General features: G+C 53.6%; 1 protein-coding gene across 2 annotated transcripts in view; it reads right to left on the bottom strand.

Annotated features, from left to right (window-relative positions):
* The window catches only part of LZTS1 (leucine zipper tumor suppressor 1), a 46376-nt gene that overhangs the window by 7654 nt on the left and 17383 nt on the right, over positions 1-21339 (bottom strand). For both annotated transcript variants that reach the window (XM_075910947.1, XM_075910949.1), the window contains exon 2: positions 2543-3033. In XM_075910947.1, coding sequence (XP_075767062.1) covers positions 2543-2896 — 354 coding nt within the window. In that variant the 5' untranslated portion in view covers positions 2897-3033. The remainder of the gene's footprint in view (positions 1-2542; positions 3034-21339) is intronic.

Below are 21339 nucleotides of genomic sequence, written 5' to 3'. Positions count from 1 at the left end.
TCCCCTTCTCTTGTTGCCTGGGAACCTGCCCTGGGAAATCCGCGGCTCCCGGCAGCCCAGTCATGGGACAGCTCATCCCCGGAGCCACTGCCAACCCCGCTGTGAGTTGGAGCTGCGGGAACATGCTGGGAGCAGGGCGAGCACGCGGCAAACCCAGGCACTGAACAGGGGAATAAATAATTGTCGTGCTTTGCAGTGATCTCAAGTCCCTTTCAGAAGAGGGGGCGTTACCCCCATTTTAGACAATACAGGGAACTAAGGTTCAGAGAGGTTAAGGAACTTACTCAAGGCTGTGAAGTGACTCAGGGGCAGAGCTGGGAATAGAACCAGGGCTTCTGAAATCTGAGACTCCTATTTCACCCAAGAAGGCATCCTCCTTTCCCAAAGCAGGGACTGGAACCCCCGGACTCAGCTCATCAATACTCTGCGTCTGGTACCATCATTTGCACCAGGGCAAAGTGGGAAAGGAAACACCATGGGTGTGATCTCTTAGCATGTTACACTCGGGGGAGGTGGCCACTGGGGCAAAAGGCAACACAAGGGATCACTAGTTCATAACTAGGGGATGGTAGCCCGGGTTCCCTGCAAGCTGTGCACTTGGCCGGCCACACAGGAGAGATTCAAATGCCGCCCAGCTGATTAGCAGGAGCCTGACAGCTAGGTTTGTGTTTTGATGGGTGGTGCACATTTGCACATGCCTCGGTGCATATGAAAAAAATTATTCTGCATATGGATGGAAAAAATCCACCCCGGTGGAAGATTAGAGGGAACATTGGTGGTAACTGCTCTCCCTTTAGGCCTAGGTGAGAGGGGAGTCCCAAACCTGTTTGCCGTGTAATGTGGGAACATGGTCCGCACAGTGTTTGGCAATACTAGACAACCCATGTTCCTGGCCCACTACCTGCAGGCAGGAGGCATGTGTCCTGTAGAACTGGGCCAGTCTTTTAATGCTTTTGAACACCCGGGGATCACAAGATCTGATTCCTGAGTACCCCTGTTTACACAGGGCATCGCCTCTGGCCGGCACCATGGGAATATATCACTGCAGCAGTGCAGCGGAGCTGTTTGTAAAATGCTGCTTCTCAAGAGGTTGGGACAAGGACTCTGCTATCTATCTAATTCCTGCCTCTGGCTGTCAGGGCTCTGCTGGAGCACTCAGCTCCTTCGTGACCAGCTTCTTGTTTCAAGAGGGGCGGTTGCCTTGTGAAAAGCTTCCTCAAGACTCCCCTTTAAAGGCTCTGGTGTTTCTCCTTTATTATACCCCCTGTTACCATAGTATCTGAGCAGCCTACAATCCTTTAATGCATTTATCCTCACCGCCCACTGTAAGGCTGGATGCTGATATTATCTGCTTTGCACAGATGGCGGAAAGACATTAAGTGATGTGCCCAAGGGCACACCAGGAGTCTGTGGCACAGCAAGGAACTGAACCCAGATTTCACAATAACCAAGATAGCCCCCTGACCTTGCAGCCAACCTTCCTGTTTTATATCAGAGGGTGTTTTCATTTCTCTCTCCCTCACTCTCATTGTTACCAGGAAGGGCTTGCTACTTTGCAGACCTCAGTCACGTGGTACTCAGCAGAGCTTGGAGATTTTGAGAACCTGAGCAAACTCCGTGGCTGCTAAGTCTCTCGGGAAATTGGTCTGGGTTTGGAGTTTGCAATGAAATCTCAAACCTGATCAGTCTTGGGGTCGGACACAAACAGTGAAGCACCGTTCTAGGGGTCTTCGGTCGGCCTGTAGGCTTGGGAATTTTGTTTCCATGAAGGGACTCTCCTGATGAATCAGTGGCAGAATTGGAAACAGAACCCAGGTGTCCTGAGTCAGACGCAGTTCTAACCACTGGACCACATTGCCTGTCCTACCCCCTAGTGCTACCACAATCCAAGAATCTGCCTTGGTTTGTCTGCAACTGCTCAGATACCACCCCTCCCTGGGTCTTCTCTCCTGCAGAGATTGGCCCTGATCTCAGCTGTTGGTGTAGCAGCATCTAATGGAGACAGGGCAAATTGTTATATGCTGCAATTTGCACAGCTGGCACTTACCTGAGCTTCCAGCTAAGCCTAGTGCCACGGATGAAACAGCAGCGTAGCTGGACTATGTGAAAGGCTGCATAAAAGGCATGAGCCACTCCGCTGGCTGTAAACAGGGAGAGTGCTCAGTAGGGATGAAAAATCCCATGTAATTGGCAAACTGGTAAACATATTGTTTAACCGATTAACTCATTAAAGGTGGACGAGTGAGGTGGGGGAGACTCTCCAGCCATCTCACCCGCTGCTGGGCTGGAGCACCCTTTCTCCCTTGCCTCAGCCCCTCTGATTACCCTTAACCGTTTAACCTTAATTGGTTACCCTTAACCATTTAACCATAATTAGTGGTTAACCTTGACTGTTTAACCTTAACCATTTAACCTTAACTGGTTAATCTTGACTGGTTAACTTTAACCGTGTAACCTTAACTGGTTAACCTTGATTGGTTAACCTTAACTGTTTAACTGGTAAAAGGCCTTAAACACAGTGCGATGTGTCTTTGTTACTAACCAATTCCAGCTGATTGGAGAATGGCATCAGTTTCTGAGGCGTGGGCGTGCCAAAGTCCATGCTACTCGCGCCAGCCTGGCTGCCCAGGTCCCCGCTGGAGAGGGAGGTATAATCTGTCCGGTGGGAGCCAGGGGCTTTCTGGTTGACCTTGATGTAAAAGAAGTCCTCATTCTTGTTGCCTTTGGAGCTGGACTTGTTGTGGCTGGAGTCCTGGGAGAAGCCAAACCTCAGCAGCCCATCTGAGTACCTGTTCAGCTTCTTCAGGTGAGACGACTTGCGCAGCTTGTACTGAGAGGCCCGGCAGTGCTTGCTGTGGAAGCTGTGGCTGGAGATGAGGCTACTGACGCTCCCCATGATGCCCTGGGGCCGATGGCATGGAGAGGAGAGAGGAGAGCCCGGGAGTGTCGTCTATGGACGTGTTCTGGCTGCGGGTGGTGATGGGCTGCACTGCAGTCATAGCAAAGCTCTCGCTGGGCCCAGGAGCTGCAAACCTGCAGGAGACAAGAAGTGATGGAAGAGGCTAGAACCGGGTGATTCAAGGGCATTGCAAGGGCAGATCTGGCTGCTGGGGGCTGCAGGGATCATGGGGGGCGTTCTCTACCCCAGCAGCAGGGCATCCTGAAAACCAGATGTGTCACCTACAACACATCCTTAACGTTTAACTGGTTCGCTAATTAAAGGGATTTTACATCCCTAGTCACCAAGGCTGGGTCTAGACTACATGCCTCTGTCGGCAGAGGCATGTAGATAAGACACATATGCAAAGGCAAATGAAGCCGCGATTTAAATGATCACGGCTTCATTTAAATTTACACGGCTGCCGCGCTGAGCCGACAAACAGCTGATCAGCTGTTTGTCCGCTCAGCGCGCTAGTCTGGACGCTCCCCTGCCGACATCAAAGCCCTTTGTCGGCAGCCCCGTTATTCCTCGTGGGACGAGGTTTACCGGGGCTGCCGACAAAGGGCTTTGATGTCGGCAGGGGAGCGTCCAGACTAGGGCGCTGAGCAGACAAACAGCTAATCAGCTATTTGTCGGCTCAGCGCGGCAGCCATGTAAATTTAAATGAAGCCGCGATCATTTAAATCGCAGCTTCATTTGCTTTTGCCAAAACAACAAATCTACATGGCTCCGTTGACGGAGCCATGTAGTCTAGACGTACCCCAAATGAAGTTAATAGGTAGCAGCGTTAAAACAAACAAAAGGAAGTATTTCTTCATGCAACACACAGCCAACCAGTGGAACTCCTTGCCACAGGATGTTGGGATGGCCAGGACTTTAACAGGTTCCAAAAAAAAACTAGATACATTCATGAAGGTTAGGTCAATGGCTATTAGGCAGGCTGGGTGGGGGTGGTGTCCCTAGCCTCTATCAGAGGCTGGAAAAGGATGACAGGAAAGGGATCACTTGAGGATTCCCTGTTCTGTTCATTCCCTCTGGGGCACCTGGAATTGGCTTCCGTGGGAAGACAGGATCCTGGGCTTAGATGGACTTTGCTCTGATCCAGTCTAGCCATCCTTATGTACTTTAAGTTTTTATAACGTTTTCATGATTGTTGTTTTAAACTGAAAACAAGTGTTGTTGGCCCTGGGACCACGTCAAGAACCTCCGAATTGCCAGCACACCGAGGAATCGGATTTGTGCACAGCTCTGCGGGCGTGTCAGGGGGAGCTGCTCCCTCGGCCGGGCGTGTGGTGCTGGGGAAGGAGATGCCACGGGAGAATCGGTTTAAGTTAAATTCCGGGCTGCTGGCTCCGAGGAAGGTTTTCTTCTGCTGGACCCAGCGCGGAGCAACCTCCCAGTCCTCAGATTCCTGTGTGATTCGGGGACGTTCCCTTCCTGAGTTAGCACCACGTCTGCCTCTGAAATATTCCTCGTGCCATTGCACACACAGAGGCTGTAAAACCCCCTGTCATCGGTTAAGGGTAAATGCAGCGGTTAGTCTGTTAACCGATGAAAGGGGTGTTAGGAGGGGGGAGGGAGAGCCGGAGCATCCCCTGCCTACAACACACCCACTGCAGACAGGGGCTGTTCCAGCCTCACGCTAGATGGGCTGCCAGCTCCCAGCCCCGTGTGGAGGGCTGGCGGGGCCGGAGCAGCCCTCCGTCCGTGGCACCGGTTACCCATTAGCTAGTTAGCATCGCCTGGTTAACCAGGTACCCAGTCACATCCCCAGCATGCACTTAACCTGCCACCCCTCTCTGCCGCTAAGGGAGAGTGAAAATAAAACTCTGCCCTCATCTAGCATCTGGTAGCCACGGCTCTCAAACCCCCGGGCTCACTTGTCCCTTTTTCCACCATCATGGGCTGTATTTCCTCCACAGGCAACTGCTCCTCTTTCTTCTGCTGCGCTCTCTCTCTCTCTCTCTCTCTCTCTCTCTCACACACACACACACACACACACACACAGACACACCCTCTTCTTTCTTCTGCTGCTCTCACACACAAACACACATTTATCCTTCCACTTACACACACACACACACACACACACAGACACACACACACACACACATCCTCTTCTTTCTTCTGCTGCTCACTCACACAAACACACACACACACTCTCTCTCTTCTTTCTTCTGCCACTTATACACAGACACACACACATCCTTTTTTCTTTTGCTGCTCACAGACACATACACACACACATTTCTTCTGCCACATACACACACACACACACACACACAGACACACACATCCTCTTTCTTCTGCTGTTCTCACACACAGAGAGACACACACTCTCTTCTTTCTTCTGCCACTTATACACACACACACACACACACACACACACACACACACACACACTCATTTCTTCTACCACACACAGAGACACACACACACATCTTTCTTCTGCTGCTCACACACACACACATACCCTCTTATTTGTCCTGCCACTTACACACACACACACACACACACACACACACACACACACACACACACTCCCTCCCTTAAGCCCTGTATTGAACCAACAGGACTCTTCCAGAGGCATCAGTATCCCCCATTGTTCAACGGCCCATTGTCCTGCCCAGCCACTCCATTAACTTTGCCGCCCAGCTGACCTGCCCTTTCATCGGGCCCCCTCCAGGGCTTGTAATGCAGCCAGGCTGGAGCCAGGCCGTCCCCCCATCCCTCTGCCCGTCTCCCCGTCCCTCTGCCCGTCTCCCCGTCCCTCTACCCGTCTCCCTGTCCCTCCGCCCGTCTCCCCGTCCCTCTGCCCGTCCCCCCGTCCCTCTGCCCGTCTCCCCGTCCCTCTGCCCGTCTCCCCGTCCCTCTGCCCATTTCCCACCATGATCCGAGATAACGGCGGGCGGGTGTGTGTCCCTTTGCACATTCGTGCGTGGGAATGCCTGTTTGTGCAGGGGCGTGTAAGTGCGTGGGAATGCCACGTGCGCACGTGTATGCATGTGCGAATGCACGGGGATGACTGAGCGCCGGGGGGGGGGGTGCCTCAACGCCTGCATGCGCATGAAATCAAGCTTACCTGAGCGCGCAGGCCATGGTTAGCCTGCAGGCCTCCCCGCTCTGCCCCGTACAAAGAACAGGCTCTGACTGAAAGGAGGCTGGTGGACTGAGGAAGAGGAGACGCACAAGGTACCTCAAGCAGGGGTTCAGAGGGGGAGCCGTGTCAGGCTGTGACTTAACACCAAGTGGTCCTGTGGCACCCGAGGGCCTGTCTACACTGGGGTGTTATTTCGAAATAACCAGGCGAGCGCCCACACGCCCGAGCCCGTGACTTCGAAAACACGACTCCCGCTTGTGACGAGGAAGCCGCTTCTTTCGCAGTAGCTAATGCGGCGGCATAGACGCAGCCGTAGAGACGAACCAACATGTATAGACTCATGAGCGTCCGCGGGCAAAACCCACGTCCTCGGAGGGGCTGGCTATGAGGGATGTGAAGGGTGACGCGAACACGAATCGTGAAAGGGTGTCACACGGAGGAGGGAGAAACATTGTTCTCAAGCTCTCAGGGCAGGACAAGAAGCAAGGGGCTTAAACGGCAGCAAGGGAGGTTGAGGTTGGACATTAGGAAAAATGTCCTGCCTGTCAGGGTGGTGAAGCACTGGAATAAATTGCCTGGGGAGGTTGTGGAATCCCCATCTCTGGAGATACTGAAGAGCTGCTTGGACAGACGTCTCTCAGAGGTGGTCTAGACGGCCCTGTGAGGGCCGGGGACTGGCCTTGATGACCTCTCGAGGTCCCTTCCAGTTCTAGTGTGCTGTGATTCTATGCTTACCGGTTCCGGTTCACTGGTGGGCACTAGAGCAGCCACCCACCCACTGCAGGCAGGGGCCGCTCCAGCCCGGCCAGAGTAGCCTTCAGCGGGAAGTGGGGGGGCTCTACCCCGGCCACAGGGGCCCTCCCGCCTGCCTCCCCTTGAATCAGTTAACTGGTGAAACTTAACGTTTAACTGGTTAACTAACTACCTGGGATTTTGCATCTCTAACCTCTGCGCCACAAGAAAACCCCCGCAGCTGGCAACTTGCTTGGGCCATGAAGGCAATGACATTGCAGCGAAGGTGTACGCTGAGCATTTGGGCGGCCGCCCAGGAGAGATTCAAATGCCGCCCCGCAGATTAGCAGAGCGCCCCCAGCTGGCAGCCTGTGTTTCTCCTGGTGGTGCACATCCGCACATGCCTTGGGGCACGTAGCAAAATTTATTCCGCACATGGGTAGAAAAAAATGGAGAAGGAACATTGGTCGAGCGCCTTGGCTCTAGGCTGTGCCTGAACGGCCAGAGAGCCGTCAGCCTGCGGCAACAGACCAAGGCCAGCCCCGGCTGGTTTCCTGCAGCGTAGACACACCATAGAAGGGCTTTCCCCTGGGGATGAGGAAGACTCTGATTAGCTCCCCCACGAGCTGCCTGAATTCCCCCCGGAGCTGGAACGATGGAATCTCCACCTCCCTCACTTCGTGGCACGGTTCCCAGAAAGCCACCGGCTGGAGGATCTCCAAAAAAGGGATCTTCCACCCGCTCCTGGGGCCGCCTCTTCCCGTGCCAGACTCCGCTGACGCAGGCACCCTCACCTCACCCGTTCACCTTCCCTTCTCCGGCTGGCCTCTGCTCCCGCTGCCCGAGGGCTGGCCGCCCTCGCGTTCTAACTTGCCTAGCGCCGAAGGCAAGTCCCGGCCAGTGCGGCCATGCTGTGAGCAGGAGTGGAGGAGAGGGTCGGGCTGTGGGCACCCCTCAACGATCAGCCTGCCAACACAGCCGCTCTGCCTGCCACGTGTCCTCCTGTCTGCTCCCCACACGCTCCCCCCCATGCCCAGAGGGGACAGAAAGATTCTCCCACAATTCCCTGGGACAGCACTCATAATGCGGCTAGGTCTAGGGCAGAGCTACGAACCCAGGGCAGCACCTCACCCCCCAGCAGTCTGGCCGTGGCCGCTCGGTGCTCTCCAGCAGCCTGGCCGCATTCGTTAGCCTCGCCTGGGAGGAAGGGCGTGGCGGGGGGGAGAACATGAGTTCGCTCTGCCGGGAAGAGAGGCTCCACAGAGACCAACCGGCCCCTGTTCTGCTCCCTTTGTGTGTTTGCAGGCAGCTCCCGGCGCTCCCCTTAGACGCCCAAATCAAACTGTTTCCAAGGAAGGCCAGCTGCCCGGCAAACATCGGCTTGAATGCCAGGCACTGTGGATACCCCTCGGCCGCGACAAGGGCCGGTGAAATGCCTTTCCTCATAGACAGCCAGCCTCGACGGGACAATTGTGATTATCCAGTCTGATGGGGCGACTGGTGAGGGGTGACATGGGGGGGCCACTGGCTATGTGACCCCCCCCAGCCTGGGGAAGGGCCGGGACACCCCCTGGGATCCCCACCCCTGCTCCGCCCCTCCCCGCCTCTGGCCTGGAGGGTCTAGTGGGGCTGGGGTCCACTGCTCCCCTGGCCGTGCAGCTCTGCTTCCCGCGAGTGAGCCGGAGCGACATGCTGCAGGCTGCCGGCCCCCTCATGAGTCTCCTCCCCCCGGCGCTTAGAGACTCTGGCTCCACTGGCCGGCCCTGTGCCCCTCCACCCACGGCACGAGGGCACGTGCTCCCCCTTGCGACTCCCCCCCGTGTCACCCCTGCAGTCTGACCTCCTGCACGTCGCAGGCCGCAGACAGACCCCTGCCCCAGGCACCCGGTCCTCGACTCACCAAGTGAGAGCAGGGGCAGGGAACGTTTTTTGTGTCGGGGGCCTCTGACCCACAGGAAATCCAGTGGGGGGCTGCACAAGAGTGAGAAGCAAAACAGCCCCCAACCCCTCGCTGCTGTGGCCCCTGACTGAGGAGAAAGATGCTCCCCACATTCCCCTCCCACACCAGAGCCTGTGGACGGGGTGGGGAGGAGGAAGCAGGCTAGCAGCTTTTGTGCGCTCCAGCCCCACAAAGAGGTTGGAAGGGGGCTGGAGCACCAGCACTGGCCCCCCCAATGCTGGGAGGAGCCCCCAGCCTTGGGGGCCGGATCTAGGCAAGCCCGGGGCCACATCCGGGTGAGGGTCCCCACCCCTGAATCCGCCACGTAACGCTAGTTTAAACCTGCAAGTGACTCAGGCTGCAAAGAAAAATTCCTTCCTGACCCCAAATCGGGCAATCGGGTCGATGGAATTTTCTGTCGGAACTCGGCGCTCCCCCCATCTAGCCCCTTGCTGCCCATCGGGGCCCCTTGCATGCAACCCTCCCCGCCCCCACGTACGAGGGAAAGGCAAGGCGGGAGGATGCGGAGGGAACTCAGCGTGTTTCCAGCTATTTACGAAAAGGCCTGGAGCAAAACAAGCCCAGCAATTAGGCCGGGCTCAATACCCTGCAGCCAAGATCTCAGCAGAAGCGTGTCCTCTCCAGACCCCGCGGCGCTGGGGTGGAGTTGAGAACCATGGAACGCCGATGCTGATTTCTTCCCCCAGCGTAAATGGCTTCCCCTCCCCCCTCCTGGCAGGACGAACGCCCCCAGGACGGACAGAGAAAGGCAGAATTCTAGGAGGAATCTGCGTTTGGTTGAGGAACCGGAGCCAGAGGGGCACTGCATGTGTGCAGCAGGAACCTGGCACCCAAAGTCTACTGGGGCCCGGTGGCTTTTTATGGTCTATGACCAGGTCCACATTTAAAAGTTTCGCTGGCATCATGATGATGGTTAAGGGGTGTGATTTTATTATGACCTAGCTGGGCCGGTGAATCCCTAATATAGACGCAGGGGCAGGAACTGTCGGCTCTGGGTTTGTACGGTGCCTCGCACAATGAAGTCCTGCTCCATGATTGGGACCCGTAGGAGCCATGGTCAGATAATAACGAGAGCTCGTGTGCCACGCAAATTTATTGTGCTCACTGTACCGGACTAAGTACTGGGGCTAGAAGTGTGCTCTTGCTGCTATCGCGGTTCCTGCTTGAGGGGGGTTGTGCCGACAGCTCGACTAACACAGCTGTTAAAAGCAGACAAAGCTGCGTCCTTTGGGAAGCAATATTCCCTCTGATTTTTATCGTCCATGTGCGGAATACATTTTGTGCTGTGCACCCAGGCATGTGTAGAGGTGCACCACCCACAGAAACGCATGCTGCCGGTTGTGGCTGCTCTTCTAATCAGCCACTCTTGGGTGGCTGCCCAAGTGCCCAGCTTACAGGGAACACTGTTGGAAAGGGATTTCAGTTGCCCCCTCAAAACCAGCCATATATCCTCAAAAAAAAGTGACAAAGCTCTGGGAACCAGCAGCTGAATGATGGGGAGCATCTGCTGGAGGAAAGGAGTACTCAGGCCAGATCAGCCCCAGCTGAGGAGGGCTAATGAAGTCATTAAAAGGGAGAGCAGAAAGAACGCAGGAAAGAAATGCTGAGGAAGAGGGAGGGTAGGGAGGGTAGGAGAGTGAGCAGGCAGGCAGACAGACAGACAGGCACTCACTCACTCACTCACTCACAAAGTTTGATTCTCACACCCATGGATTGAATTAAGATACTGGACAGCTGGGTCATTATCAACCTACCCAACAATGGTTCTTTGTCTATGTAGAATCTCATGATCCCATCTACAAGTTTTGTCAGTCTTTAAGTGCTGCCTGACCATTTGTTCTTTGCTAATTAATAGTTTTTATCTGCCTCTTGTGACTATCCAGCCTTTAGGTATTTTGAAACTATTTGTTTCTCCTATTACATTCCAGTTCCACTTTCCCCTTGATATTTTTTACCCACTGCCTCTTCTTGTCTCCCCCCGCTTCCCCCCCTCTCTCCCCTGGCCTTTCTTCCCTATTTATTTTGGTCCTGGACATCCAAATCTCTGATCATCTGAAGAAGTGGGCTGTGCCCATGAAAGCTCATGATCCCATCTACATGTTTTGTTAGTCTGTACAGGATAAACTTAAAAAAACCCAACAAATAGTCTGGTAGCACTTTACTCTGGATAGTTAGAAGCTTCAGGAGATAGCTGAGTTAGTCTTTAAAGGGTAATTTCTCTCTTTTGGATGAAGACGTTGTGCAGCTAAATAACACTGCAACTGAATAGCACATTTACAAGTTTGACACTATTAACTTGGGCTTCAGTCAAGATAATAACTAGCTAACGCACTACAAAGACAATTTCCCCAGCCTTTGATATTCGCATTTCCACATCAAATGCTATGTAGGGGACACTGCCAGCCAGATGTAATTAGCTTAATTATCATGGTCCTACAATGGCCATTTTTTTCTGTTTTTGCTGCTTTTGCTGTTATATATCCCTCGGATTCTGTAATTCCCACTTCCAGCTCATCTCAGGAAGTGGGTTTTACCCATGAAAGCTCGCAAATCTATATATTTTTGTTCGTCTCTAAGGTGCAACAGGCCTGCCAGTTATTTTTAAAGTTACAGACTAACACGGCGACCCCTTGGGGACTGTAAATAGCAGTGATGGACTAGCAGTGGAAAGGGGGAGCACTCTAAATAAACCACACACCAATCCCTACAGGTGTCAAAGGTATTCGCGAGAGAAAACAGTAGTGAGTGAGCATGCCCCATTACAAGTAACCTGGTAAAACTGTCATAGAATCGTAGGATCCTAGGGCTGAAAGAGACCTCAGGAGTCATCCGGTCCAGTCCCCTCCCCAAAGCAGGACCAACCCCAACTCAATCAGCCCAGCCAGGGCTTTGTCAAGCCGGGACTTAAAAACCTCTAGGGATGGAGATTCCACCCCCTCCCTAGGGAACCCATCTCAGCGCTTCCCCACCCTCCGAGGGAAAGAGTTTTTCCTAATATTCAACCTAGACCTCCCCCTCTGTAACTTGAGCCCATTGCTCCTCGTTCTGCCATCTGCCCCCACTGAGAACAGCCTCTCGCCATCCACTTTGGAGCCCCCCTTCAGGGAGTTGAAGGCTGCTCTCAAATCCCCCCTCCCTCCTCTATCCCATGCTGCCAATGCTTACAAGGGCAGGATATGGTCCAGCTGAGTGGTGTTTGGAGCTGGCCCGTCCATGAACCCTGCGTGTCCGGGATTTGATCAGCTGCTAATGGTTTTCATGCCCTCTTTCCAGCCATGCTTAGCCAAGCTAGACACATTCAGCTCTTTAAATCTCTCCTCCTGTCAGCCTGTGCGTGCTCCAATTTTCAGCGCTTCTTTTAACCTACCTCAAAGGGCTGTTGGGAGGCTTAATTACATTTAATGCCTGTGCTGCACTTAAGAGGAGAGGGATTCTATATGGGCTTATTATGGCTCTGATTGTTTGGAGGTATGCGGCACGCGAGCCTCAATTCCCTGTGCTAGAGAAAGGAGCATTTCCCAGCTCTGTGGCACTTGGCTCTCCGCAGCAGGGGTATAATGAAGATGTAGCGTCTAGATAATTCAAGGGTTGGGTGGAAGGAAGGGAGGGGGCACAGGTTGCTGGTGGGCAGGAATTAATGCACAATCAGAACGGAGCACATTCAGCTTCCCTGGGAACGAACGCCCGAAAGGGAGACGGGCGGCTGAGTCATTCTCGCCGGGCGAAGGGTCAGACGCCCGTTCTGCTTCCTATTGTTGGCGAAAAAGCTTTTCAGCTCCATGCTCTGGGTGTTGGGGTCACCGGCCTGTACCCCGGCGGCCGTGGGCCGGTGCCAGAGCCCTGTCACCTGAGTGTCCTATCTGGGTGGGGCAGGTTGGATGCGGCTTTGCACAGGAACGAAGGAAAACGTGGCTCCCCGCAAAATCCCCGGCTGTGGGCAAAGCACAAATCCCTCGTGGGCTTGCGAGGGACGGCTGCACAGGCAAGTGTGTGACAACGCAGTGAGGGGAGCTCCTGGGATGTCCCAGTCTGGGACTGTGATCGGTGCCTGGGACAGCCTGCTTCTCCAAAATTCTCCTGTCCTCTGGGGCATCCTAGTTATACTCCCCTGCACCACCCAGGGTAACTCCTCTCCAGCCTAGATATTCACTGTAGGCCCCTTTCGCGTTCCAGGGCACCCAAGACTCTGCTCTGTGCTGATTAGGCCTCAGTTGGAGGATTGTGTCCAGTTCTGGGCACCGCGTTTCAAGAAAGATGTGGAGAAATTGGAGAGGGTCCAGAGAAGAGCAACAAGAATGATTCAAGGTCTAGAGAACATGAGCTATGAGGGAAGGCTGAAGGAATTGGGCTTGTTTAGTTTGGAAAAGAGAAGACTGAGGGGGGGCATGATAGCGGTTTTCGTCCTAAGAAGGAGGGAGAAAAATTGTTCTTCCTGGCCTCTGATGACAGGACAAGAAGCAATGGGCTTAAACTGCAGCAAGGGTGGTTTGGGTTGGACATTAGGAAAAAGTTCCTAACTGTCAGGGTGGTCAAACACTGGAATCAATTGCCCAGGGAGGTTGTGGAATCTCCATCTCTGGAGATATTTAAGAGCAGGTTAGATAAATGTCTATCAGGGATGGTCTAGACAGTATTTGTTCCTGCCATGAGGGCAGGGGACTGGACTCGATGACCTCTCGAGATCCCTGCTAGTCCTAGTATTCTATGATTCTAAGACAGACATAGAGTCTTCTAACCGTTCCTCGTCTGTCATTTTCCCCAACCCCTTGATCACTTTTGTTGTCTTCTGAACAATTTCCACATCACAAGTGCAGGGAATCAGACACAGTGTTCCAGGGTCAGCTGGACCCATGCTCTGTAGAGGGGATTATTATATAAAAGTTGAGACAATCCAATTAACTTTAAGTTTATTAAATATCTCACATAGAGAGATTATCATGAGCCAGGGCTGGTTTTTTCTAAGTTTCAAACTCCAGTTTCAAACGCTTGGCCCTTAGGAACCCAGGACAGGAAGAACCCTCCCTCGGTCCCCCCCCAAAAAAACTCAGAATGTGCACTCGGTCTAAAACCAATATCAGTTTGGTGGGTTAGGAGAAATAAGTAAAGGCCTGAACCATGGAGTTTTTTGCTGTGATGCACCAAGGCAATCGCAGTTTGGACCCATTCAGCTTTTACTGGTTAAGAGAGGTAATCTGTGTGGAGGAGGGTGAATTGCCACAGGGCACGGGAGAATTGGTGCAGAAATTCACTCAATGCGCATGAGTTTGTGTGTGTGTGTGTGTCTATCTGGCACGGTGCCTGTGTGTGTACCTGGCATGGTGGCATCACAGAGCGAAAGCCAGGGCAAGACATCCAGCAACACAAGGGGAGGAAGGAGGAAGGAGGAAAGGCAGACACCCTACCCACATAGGCTGAGATTTTTCAAAGATGCCAAACAGATTTTGATGCCTTACACACAGTGGCAATTGAGCGTCTAAATCTCCTAGGAATGTATCCAACCTCCTGGACAGGCTAAAACTAGGGATGTAAAATCTGGTTGAACCAGTTAACTGATTCAAGGGGGCCTTGGCCCGTCGTCCGCGGTGGGCCACCCGGGATGGAGCAGCCCCCACTGCGTAACCAGAACAGGTAAGTGTCACCCATTACAGGTGATGTTTACTGGTACAAACAAACAAACAAGCACTCTGTCTGTCCGACTCTCTCTAATATCGTGGGTAGGGTTGCCAGGTGTCCGGTTTTCACCCGGAGAGTACTGAAATCACGTCTTCGGTCTGGTACAAAAACCCTAAAAAATATCAACAAGGGTTTTTTTGCTTCACAAATGTGGTTGGTCCCCAGGTTTTTTTTTTTTTTTTTCCCTCAACAAGTTTGGTCTCTTTTTTTTTTTTTGCTCAACCAATTCCCCCTCCCCCCCCCGCCATCTTCGGGATTTTTTGTGAAGGTATCTGGCAAGCCTAATTGTGGTACCTTTGAGTCAAGAGTCTCAATGTGCTTGATGCCTATCAGGAGCCCCTCCATATTCCCATTTTACAGGCAGGAAGACTGAGGCCGCAGTTTAGGCTAACATTTTCTGAAAAATGGCCTTTGATTTTGACTGCATAGTTGGAGGTGCCAAGGGCCTGATTTTAAAATCCCTGCTGTGTCAAGTGAGCGGTGGCTGTTCAGCTCCTTTGAAAAACTGAAACCCGCCCCCCTCCCCAGAGCTTTCAGGCGGGGAGCTGTCAGTGAACACGCCCACAATACAAGGCCACTTTCGCCTTAAGGGGCTTGTGATCATAAAATCAGTAGCAGAGCAAAGAAAAGACCCCTCCTGAGCCCACCCAGTTCAGTGCGTTTACACTGCAACATGCCTTTCCTTGCTCCGTTTCTGGTGCATCTAGCGAGATAGGAAGGCATGTGTGGGAGCTGCAGGGACTTTCCGACAGCTCGGCAAGAAACATTTCAACAATTCTCATCCCTCCTACGCCCCTCTCAAAGTTTGGTGTGTGTGCGTGCGTGCGTGCGTGTTCCTTTTCATTTAAGAAGTAATATGTGAAATGTACGGAGGAGTATGCTCTCATTGTGGTTCATTAATATAAAATGAAGGGCCTGCGGCAGAGAATTCAGAACAGGAAAGGAAAACCGGTCTCCTAAGTGAATCCGACTGTGGCGAGGTCTTGGGAAAGGGTGTGTGTGTGAGTGTGTGTATGTGAGTGCGCTGCTGTGAGTGTGTAGCGCCATCAGTGTGAGATTCTGGGGTGGGTTTTGTGAAGGGGAGCAATGAGTCTGTGGTGCTGAGTAAGGTGTGTTGTCTCAGTGAAGGTGTGGTGTGGAAGCAAGAGGCGTCTGTCTGTCCTTGTGAGCCTGTCTGGGTGTCTATTGTGTCTTTGGGTGAGGCCTGGCATATATTTTCCAATTGAGTACATGGGGTAGCTGTGCGTTTGTAGGTGTGATGCGTGTGGTGTCTACACAGTGTCTTTGCATGTGTGTGTTCATGCCACTGTGGGGTGCGTGTGGGTGTGGTGTCTACACAGTGTCTTTGCATGTGTGTGTTCATGCCACTGTGGGGTGCATGTGGGTGTGGTATCTACACAGTGTCTTTGCATGTGTGTGTTCATGCCACTGTGGGGTGCGTGTGGGTGTGGTGTCTACACAGTGTTTTTGCATGTGTGTGTTCATGCCACTGTGATGTGTGTGTGGGTGTGGTATCTACACAGTGTCTTTGCATGTGTGTGTTCATGCCACTGTGGGGTGCGTGTGGGTGTGGTGTCTACACAGTGTCTTTGCATGTGTGTGTCATGCTACTGTGAGGTGTGTGTGGGTGTGGTGTCTACAGTGTCTTTGCATGTGTGTGTCCATGCCACTGTGGGGTGTGTTATTTACTCATGTCTGGTGCCAAGAGCCAAGGAGACATGTGAAAGCTGAACCCACCCGCCCAGCCTCACAACTGGGTTACACTCCCCTCGCGTCGTTAACTTTTACAACCGCTGCCGAGCTCCGTCAGCCTGTTCCAAGCCCCTGGCCTGGCCTCACTGCTGTGGGAAACACCGGGAGCCGACAATGCAATTCACCCTGTCACTTGCCCACTGACAGAGACAACACCGAAGACATGAGGCCTCCGTGGCCTTTCCCCGCCCTGCCGCCTCCTGGTAAATTAGCCTGATGCTCATAGCTCCGGCTTGCTCTTTTGTCTCCCTGGGCAGGGTGGTGACCGGCCTGCAGGGAGGGGGGTGAGATGTCCGCATGGGCTCGGGCTGCCCGGGTGTGGGTCAGGCTTCATTAGCCATGCATTACGTGTCAGAGCCGCTGTGGGGGACAGAATGCAGGGACCCCTCAGGAGAGCCGGGGCATTGGGATGCAAATGGGGCCGGGCTGGAACCATGTGCGAGGGGCCAAGGAGATTCTGCCTTTGCCGTGGGGCATGGAGACCGGGGTGGGGGCAGAGTCGGTGCTTTGTGTGGGCGTGTGCCTGAGCCGCAGGCCTGGCTGGCGATTCGGTGGCCGCGCCGAGAGGCAGGTCGCTCGGTGTGTGTCTGGCTAGAGGACCCTTCACGGGATTTCAAGGGCCTGTTTAACAACATCAACGGAGGCGGAAAGATAATGGGCCGTACGTGGGGGTCTGTGAGGCGGTCCCTGCCACAGCTCTCAGCTGCCGTCCTCTGGGCTCCAATTTCTGTCACCAGATACCTCCGCAGGACTGTTCACTGAGCACACCAGAGACGGTGCCTTTCCTGCAGCTATGACAATGCAGGGGGAGGAAGGAAGGGTTATCTTCTCCATTTTACAGCTAGGAAATAGAGGCCTAAAGACCAAAGCCCAGATTTTAAAGGGATTTAGGCTCCTTACACCCACTGATTTCAAAATCGACTTCAAAGCTAGGTCGAAAACTCGCCCTGGATGACGCAAGGCCCAGGGAGTTTGTGGCAGGGTGAGGAAGCAATAGACCCTTTAATCTTTCCCATCCATGTGTGGATTTTTTCCATCCATGTGCAGAATAAATTTTTATGGACACCGAGGCATGTGCATATGTGCACCACCAACAGGAAAATATCAACAATTGTGGGTGTTCTGCTAATCAGCTGGGTATCGTTTGAATCTTTGCTAAGCGACTGCACCAGTGCACGGCTTACAGGGAACACCGCCAGGAATGGCCCTGCAGCACCTTAGAGACTAACCAACAAAAACAGAGATGGTATCAAGAGCTTTTGTGGGCACAACCCACTTTTTAGTGAATCCAGATCGCCTGGGGCGCAGGCCAGCCTTCCTTGCTACTGGCTGCATGACCAAAACCTCTATTTGGATGGGCAAGATGTTTCCAGGAACAACCCCTTTGGCACACGGCTTGCGGAAGCGAACACCCGCACTGCTGTCAGACTGCGACTCCCCGTTTGTCACACGGAGGGTGGTGACAATAGCTACACTTGTACAAAAGGAAACACCTCCATTGCAATCAGACTGGGCGACAATCTAGCGCCTAAGGAGAGGTCCACACGAGGCAACTATTTCAAAATCACGACATTCGAAATACTAACTCCCGGAACAACAAAAACAAAGTAGCGTGTCCCTATTATGGGGGATCCTTGAAACGAGTCCAAGCCGGGAAGCCCTGGGGAGTAATGACTTTGAATGACTCTGGGAAGTCGTTATTTCGAAATAGCAGCAACGGGGCAGCCACCGGACTGGACCGCTGTTCCTCAGAGGCGGGAATCTCTTTGCAGGAAAAGAAAGAAAAATAAATCACATCCCACATTCCTTTCCAAAAACTAGTCATCTCAAGGCTGCTTCCCCCCGGGAGGAGGCCAATCCAAGTTCCTTTCTGGCTGGCTGGAAGGAATTCAGTCTTATCTCTTCACAGCCTCTTGAAACATATTCGCTTTGAAGTCCTTTGTGGATCCAGCTTGTAGCCTCTTCCTTGCTAATTTTCACACACTCCCTCTCCCTCCCTTTACAAGCTGATCCAAGTGAACACCTCTTCTCAGATTCCCCTCCCTGGGTTGATACCCAGCTCATCACCTTGGTGGCGCGAATGTTTCCCCCTCTCCTCCGTTCTCTCCCTCTTCTTTCGCTTGTTCATTTCTCTCTAGTTCATTGCTAGAGAGGGGACAAGGATCCTAAGTCAGTTTGGAACAGATTTTCGTAGGTATTTAGGCACCTTAAAGAGATAGCTGGGCACGTAACTAAGGGTGTGTCTAAAATACATTTTGATCTGAGGAAGTGGGTCTGGCCCACGAAAGCTCATCACCTAATAAACCATCTTGTTAGTCTTTAAAGTGCTACATAGTCCTGTGTTTTGTTTCAGCTACACCAGACTAACACGGCTACATTTCTATCACTATTCTAAAATACATGGCTCCATCGATGGAGCCATGTAGATTAGGCTGATCGGCAAAGGGAAATGAAGCCGCAATTTAAATAATCGCGGCTTCATTTAAATTTACATGGCTGCCGCGCTGAGCCGACAAACAGCTGATCAGCTGTTTGTCGGCTCAGTGCGCTAGTCTGGACACTCCCGCGCCGACCTGAAAGCCCTATATTGACCTCCCCATTATGCCTCGTGTCGGCAGGGGAGCATCCAGATTGTCTCGATCTGCCGACAAACAGCTGATCAGCTGTTTGTCGGCTCAGCGCGGCAGCCATTTAGATTTAAATGAAGCCAAGATTATTTAAATCGCGGCTTCATTTCCCTTTGCCAAACAAACAAATCTACATGGCTCCGTCGATGGAGCCATGTAGTTTAGACGTACCCTAAGATGCATGTGAGTATCTAGAAATCGGTCCTTAGGACCTTAATGAACCTTTTGAAATGTTATCCCAGATCTCCTATATAAATAGGAGGGGTCCAGGCTGTGCACACAGGCTAGGGGCTCTCTCGCCAGGAGATGCCCCCCACAGTCCAGCTGAGGATCCCGAAAGGCCCAAGGAGCCGCTTGGAGACTCTGACCCTTGGCTGTTGCCGGTGTCAGAGTGAAACGTACAAATAGTCCGGCCCAAAGCGTCCTGCTGATTGTCCCATTCAAAGATGGACGGAGCTGGAAGCCTGAACCCGACCAACCCCCAAATGTTTCTTCCGGGAGTGGGATGTGGAAGCCAAATCAGGATCCAGATGTCAGACTGGGCCCTGATTTCTGGCCCAGGTCAAACGGCAAACCTGAACTAGCTGTGGCCTCCTGTGCGCAAGGGGGGGGGGTTATTCCGCACCGATCATTTCACCGCTGGCTTCGAGAGACGTTTCAGGGAGAGGCCCCGGTTTCCCACAGGACGCCTTCCTCTCCCCTGGGTTCTTAAGACGCCTGCTCACCCCAGCCCTCCACAGAAGTGGCAGCATTAGCGTTTGGAGTGCCCCCTCCGCGGAGCCGGCCTTTGCCCACCCCCGTCATCTTCACCCTAATTGTGCTAATAGGAATGAATTCCAAAACCCGCCCTAGCGAGCGCCGTACTCTTCCCCTTCAATAGCCATTCCGTGCTGGTGAAGGGCCCCATTACAAGGCATTCATTCATGCTAATTCATTGTCCCCATTCACGCGCCGACATTCATTGGGATCATGGCGCTCACGTGAATTGCATCAGGAAGACACAAGGCGGACACATGTGTTCTGGCCTGATTTGCCATTAGAGAAAAGTGGACACTTGAGATGAAAAATAACCAGCCGGAATTACATGCTACTGCCACTCCAATAGCCTGGGAGTCCATCACACTTAAGGGTGTTTCACTGCACACGGGGAGACTCCACACCCCCAAAGCTGGCAGCCGGGTTGGCATTGAGGTCCGTGGGCTTGATGCCAGCGCAAGGCGGGTCTGTCGTACCTTGCCTCTGCAGCGACCCTGGGCAGCTGAGGGGGTACACCCGCCCTGGAGATCTGGCTGCCTTCCCGGCAAGCTCACCCAGGTAGGAAAAATGGATCAGAAGCAGCGTTCCCTGTACACTGAGCGGGTGGGTGGCTGCCCAGGAGAGATTCAAATGCTGCCCCCTACTGAGGAGCAGAGCGCCCCCAGCCGGCAGCCTGTGTTTCTCCAGGTGGTGCACATCCACATGTGCCTTGGTGCACCTAACAAAATGTATTCCGCACACGGGTGGAAAAAAATTAGAGGCAACATTGACCAGAAGTGACGGATGACAAGGAATCTTAACAAAATCTGACATCGGGCACGGTGACAGTCAGAGAGCAGGCCGGGCTAGCAGGAAGAAGCGACGAGCCAGGCTACAGCCCTCTGATTGCAAGGGAGAGCAGGCCGCACTGAGTTCAGGGTCAGATTTGCTAGGGGCCTTACAAGAGCAGGACCCTTAAATCCCTCGGCTCCTTTCAAAATCGAAGCCCTTATGCGTGCCAGGGTGCTCAGGGGGCAGACCCTGAACGGAGCCCTTTGAACCAACGCGCCCCATGGGCCTAATGGTTCCCTTGTGCAAAGTTAGCGGTGGGCTCGGGAGCTGGTCGGGTTAGGAGTGGACGACCCCCCCCCCCACCTCTCTCCTCTGTCATTTGAGGCGCCGTGAACCAGACCTTCCCCTTGGAGGGGCGAGATCCAGGGCGGGCTAACCTGAGAGATGAAGGGGGGGAGGTTTTTTGGTGACAGCGGGGAGCTTTGGCATTGGAGGGGGAGGGGAACTCAGGGGGTTTCAAACTTTTTTTCTCCTGACCCAGTTGAAGAAAATCGTTGACGCCGCGACCCGTCAGAATGTGACTGGAGTGTGGGCTCCGGGGGGGGGGGGGGAGGGGCTGAGGAGGGGAGCTTTGGAGTGTAGGAGGGGGCTCCGGCTTTGGGGGGGTCAGGGCTGGGGCAGCAGGAGGGGCTTAGCTTGAGCTTCCTGCCTCTCCTGGCACCGCAAACCCTGCTGCGCCCCAGAAGCAGCCGGCAGCAGGTTCCCAGCCAATGCGGGTGCGGGGCTAGTGCTCGGGGCAGGGGCAGGGCGCGGAGTCCTGTCTGCTCCCCACCTAGGAGCCGAGCCTGCTGCCGGCTGCTTCTGGGGGGCCGCGCAGTCTGCGATGCCAGGTAGGGAGCTGCCTCAGCCCCCCCATTCCTCACCTGACCCCCCTGCAGCCACGAGACCCAGCGCAGGACATCCCCCCGCCCAGCCCTGGGCTGCGACCCATCGTTCTTAAACCGCCGCACTCGCCGGAGGAGGTGAT

The sequence above is a fragment of the Pelodiscus sinensis genome, chromosome 28 (assembly GCF_049634645.1).
Source record: "Pelodiscus sinensis isolate JC-2024 chromosome 28, ASM4963464v1, whole genome shotgun sequence".
NCBI lineage: Eukaryota > Metazoa > Chordata > Testudines > Trionychidae > Pelodiscus > Pelodiscus sinensis.
This window is presented reverse-complemented; position numbering and strand designations above follow the sequence as displayed.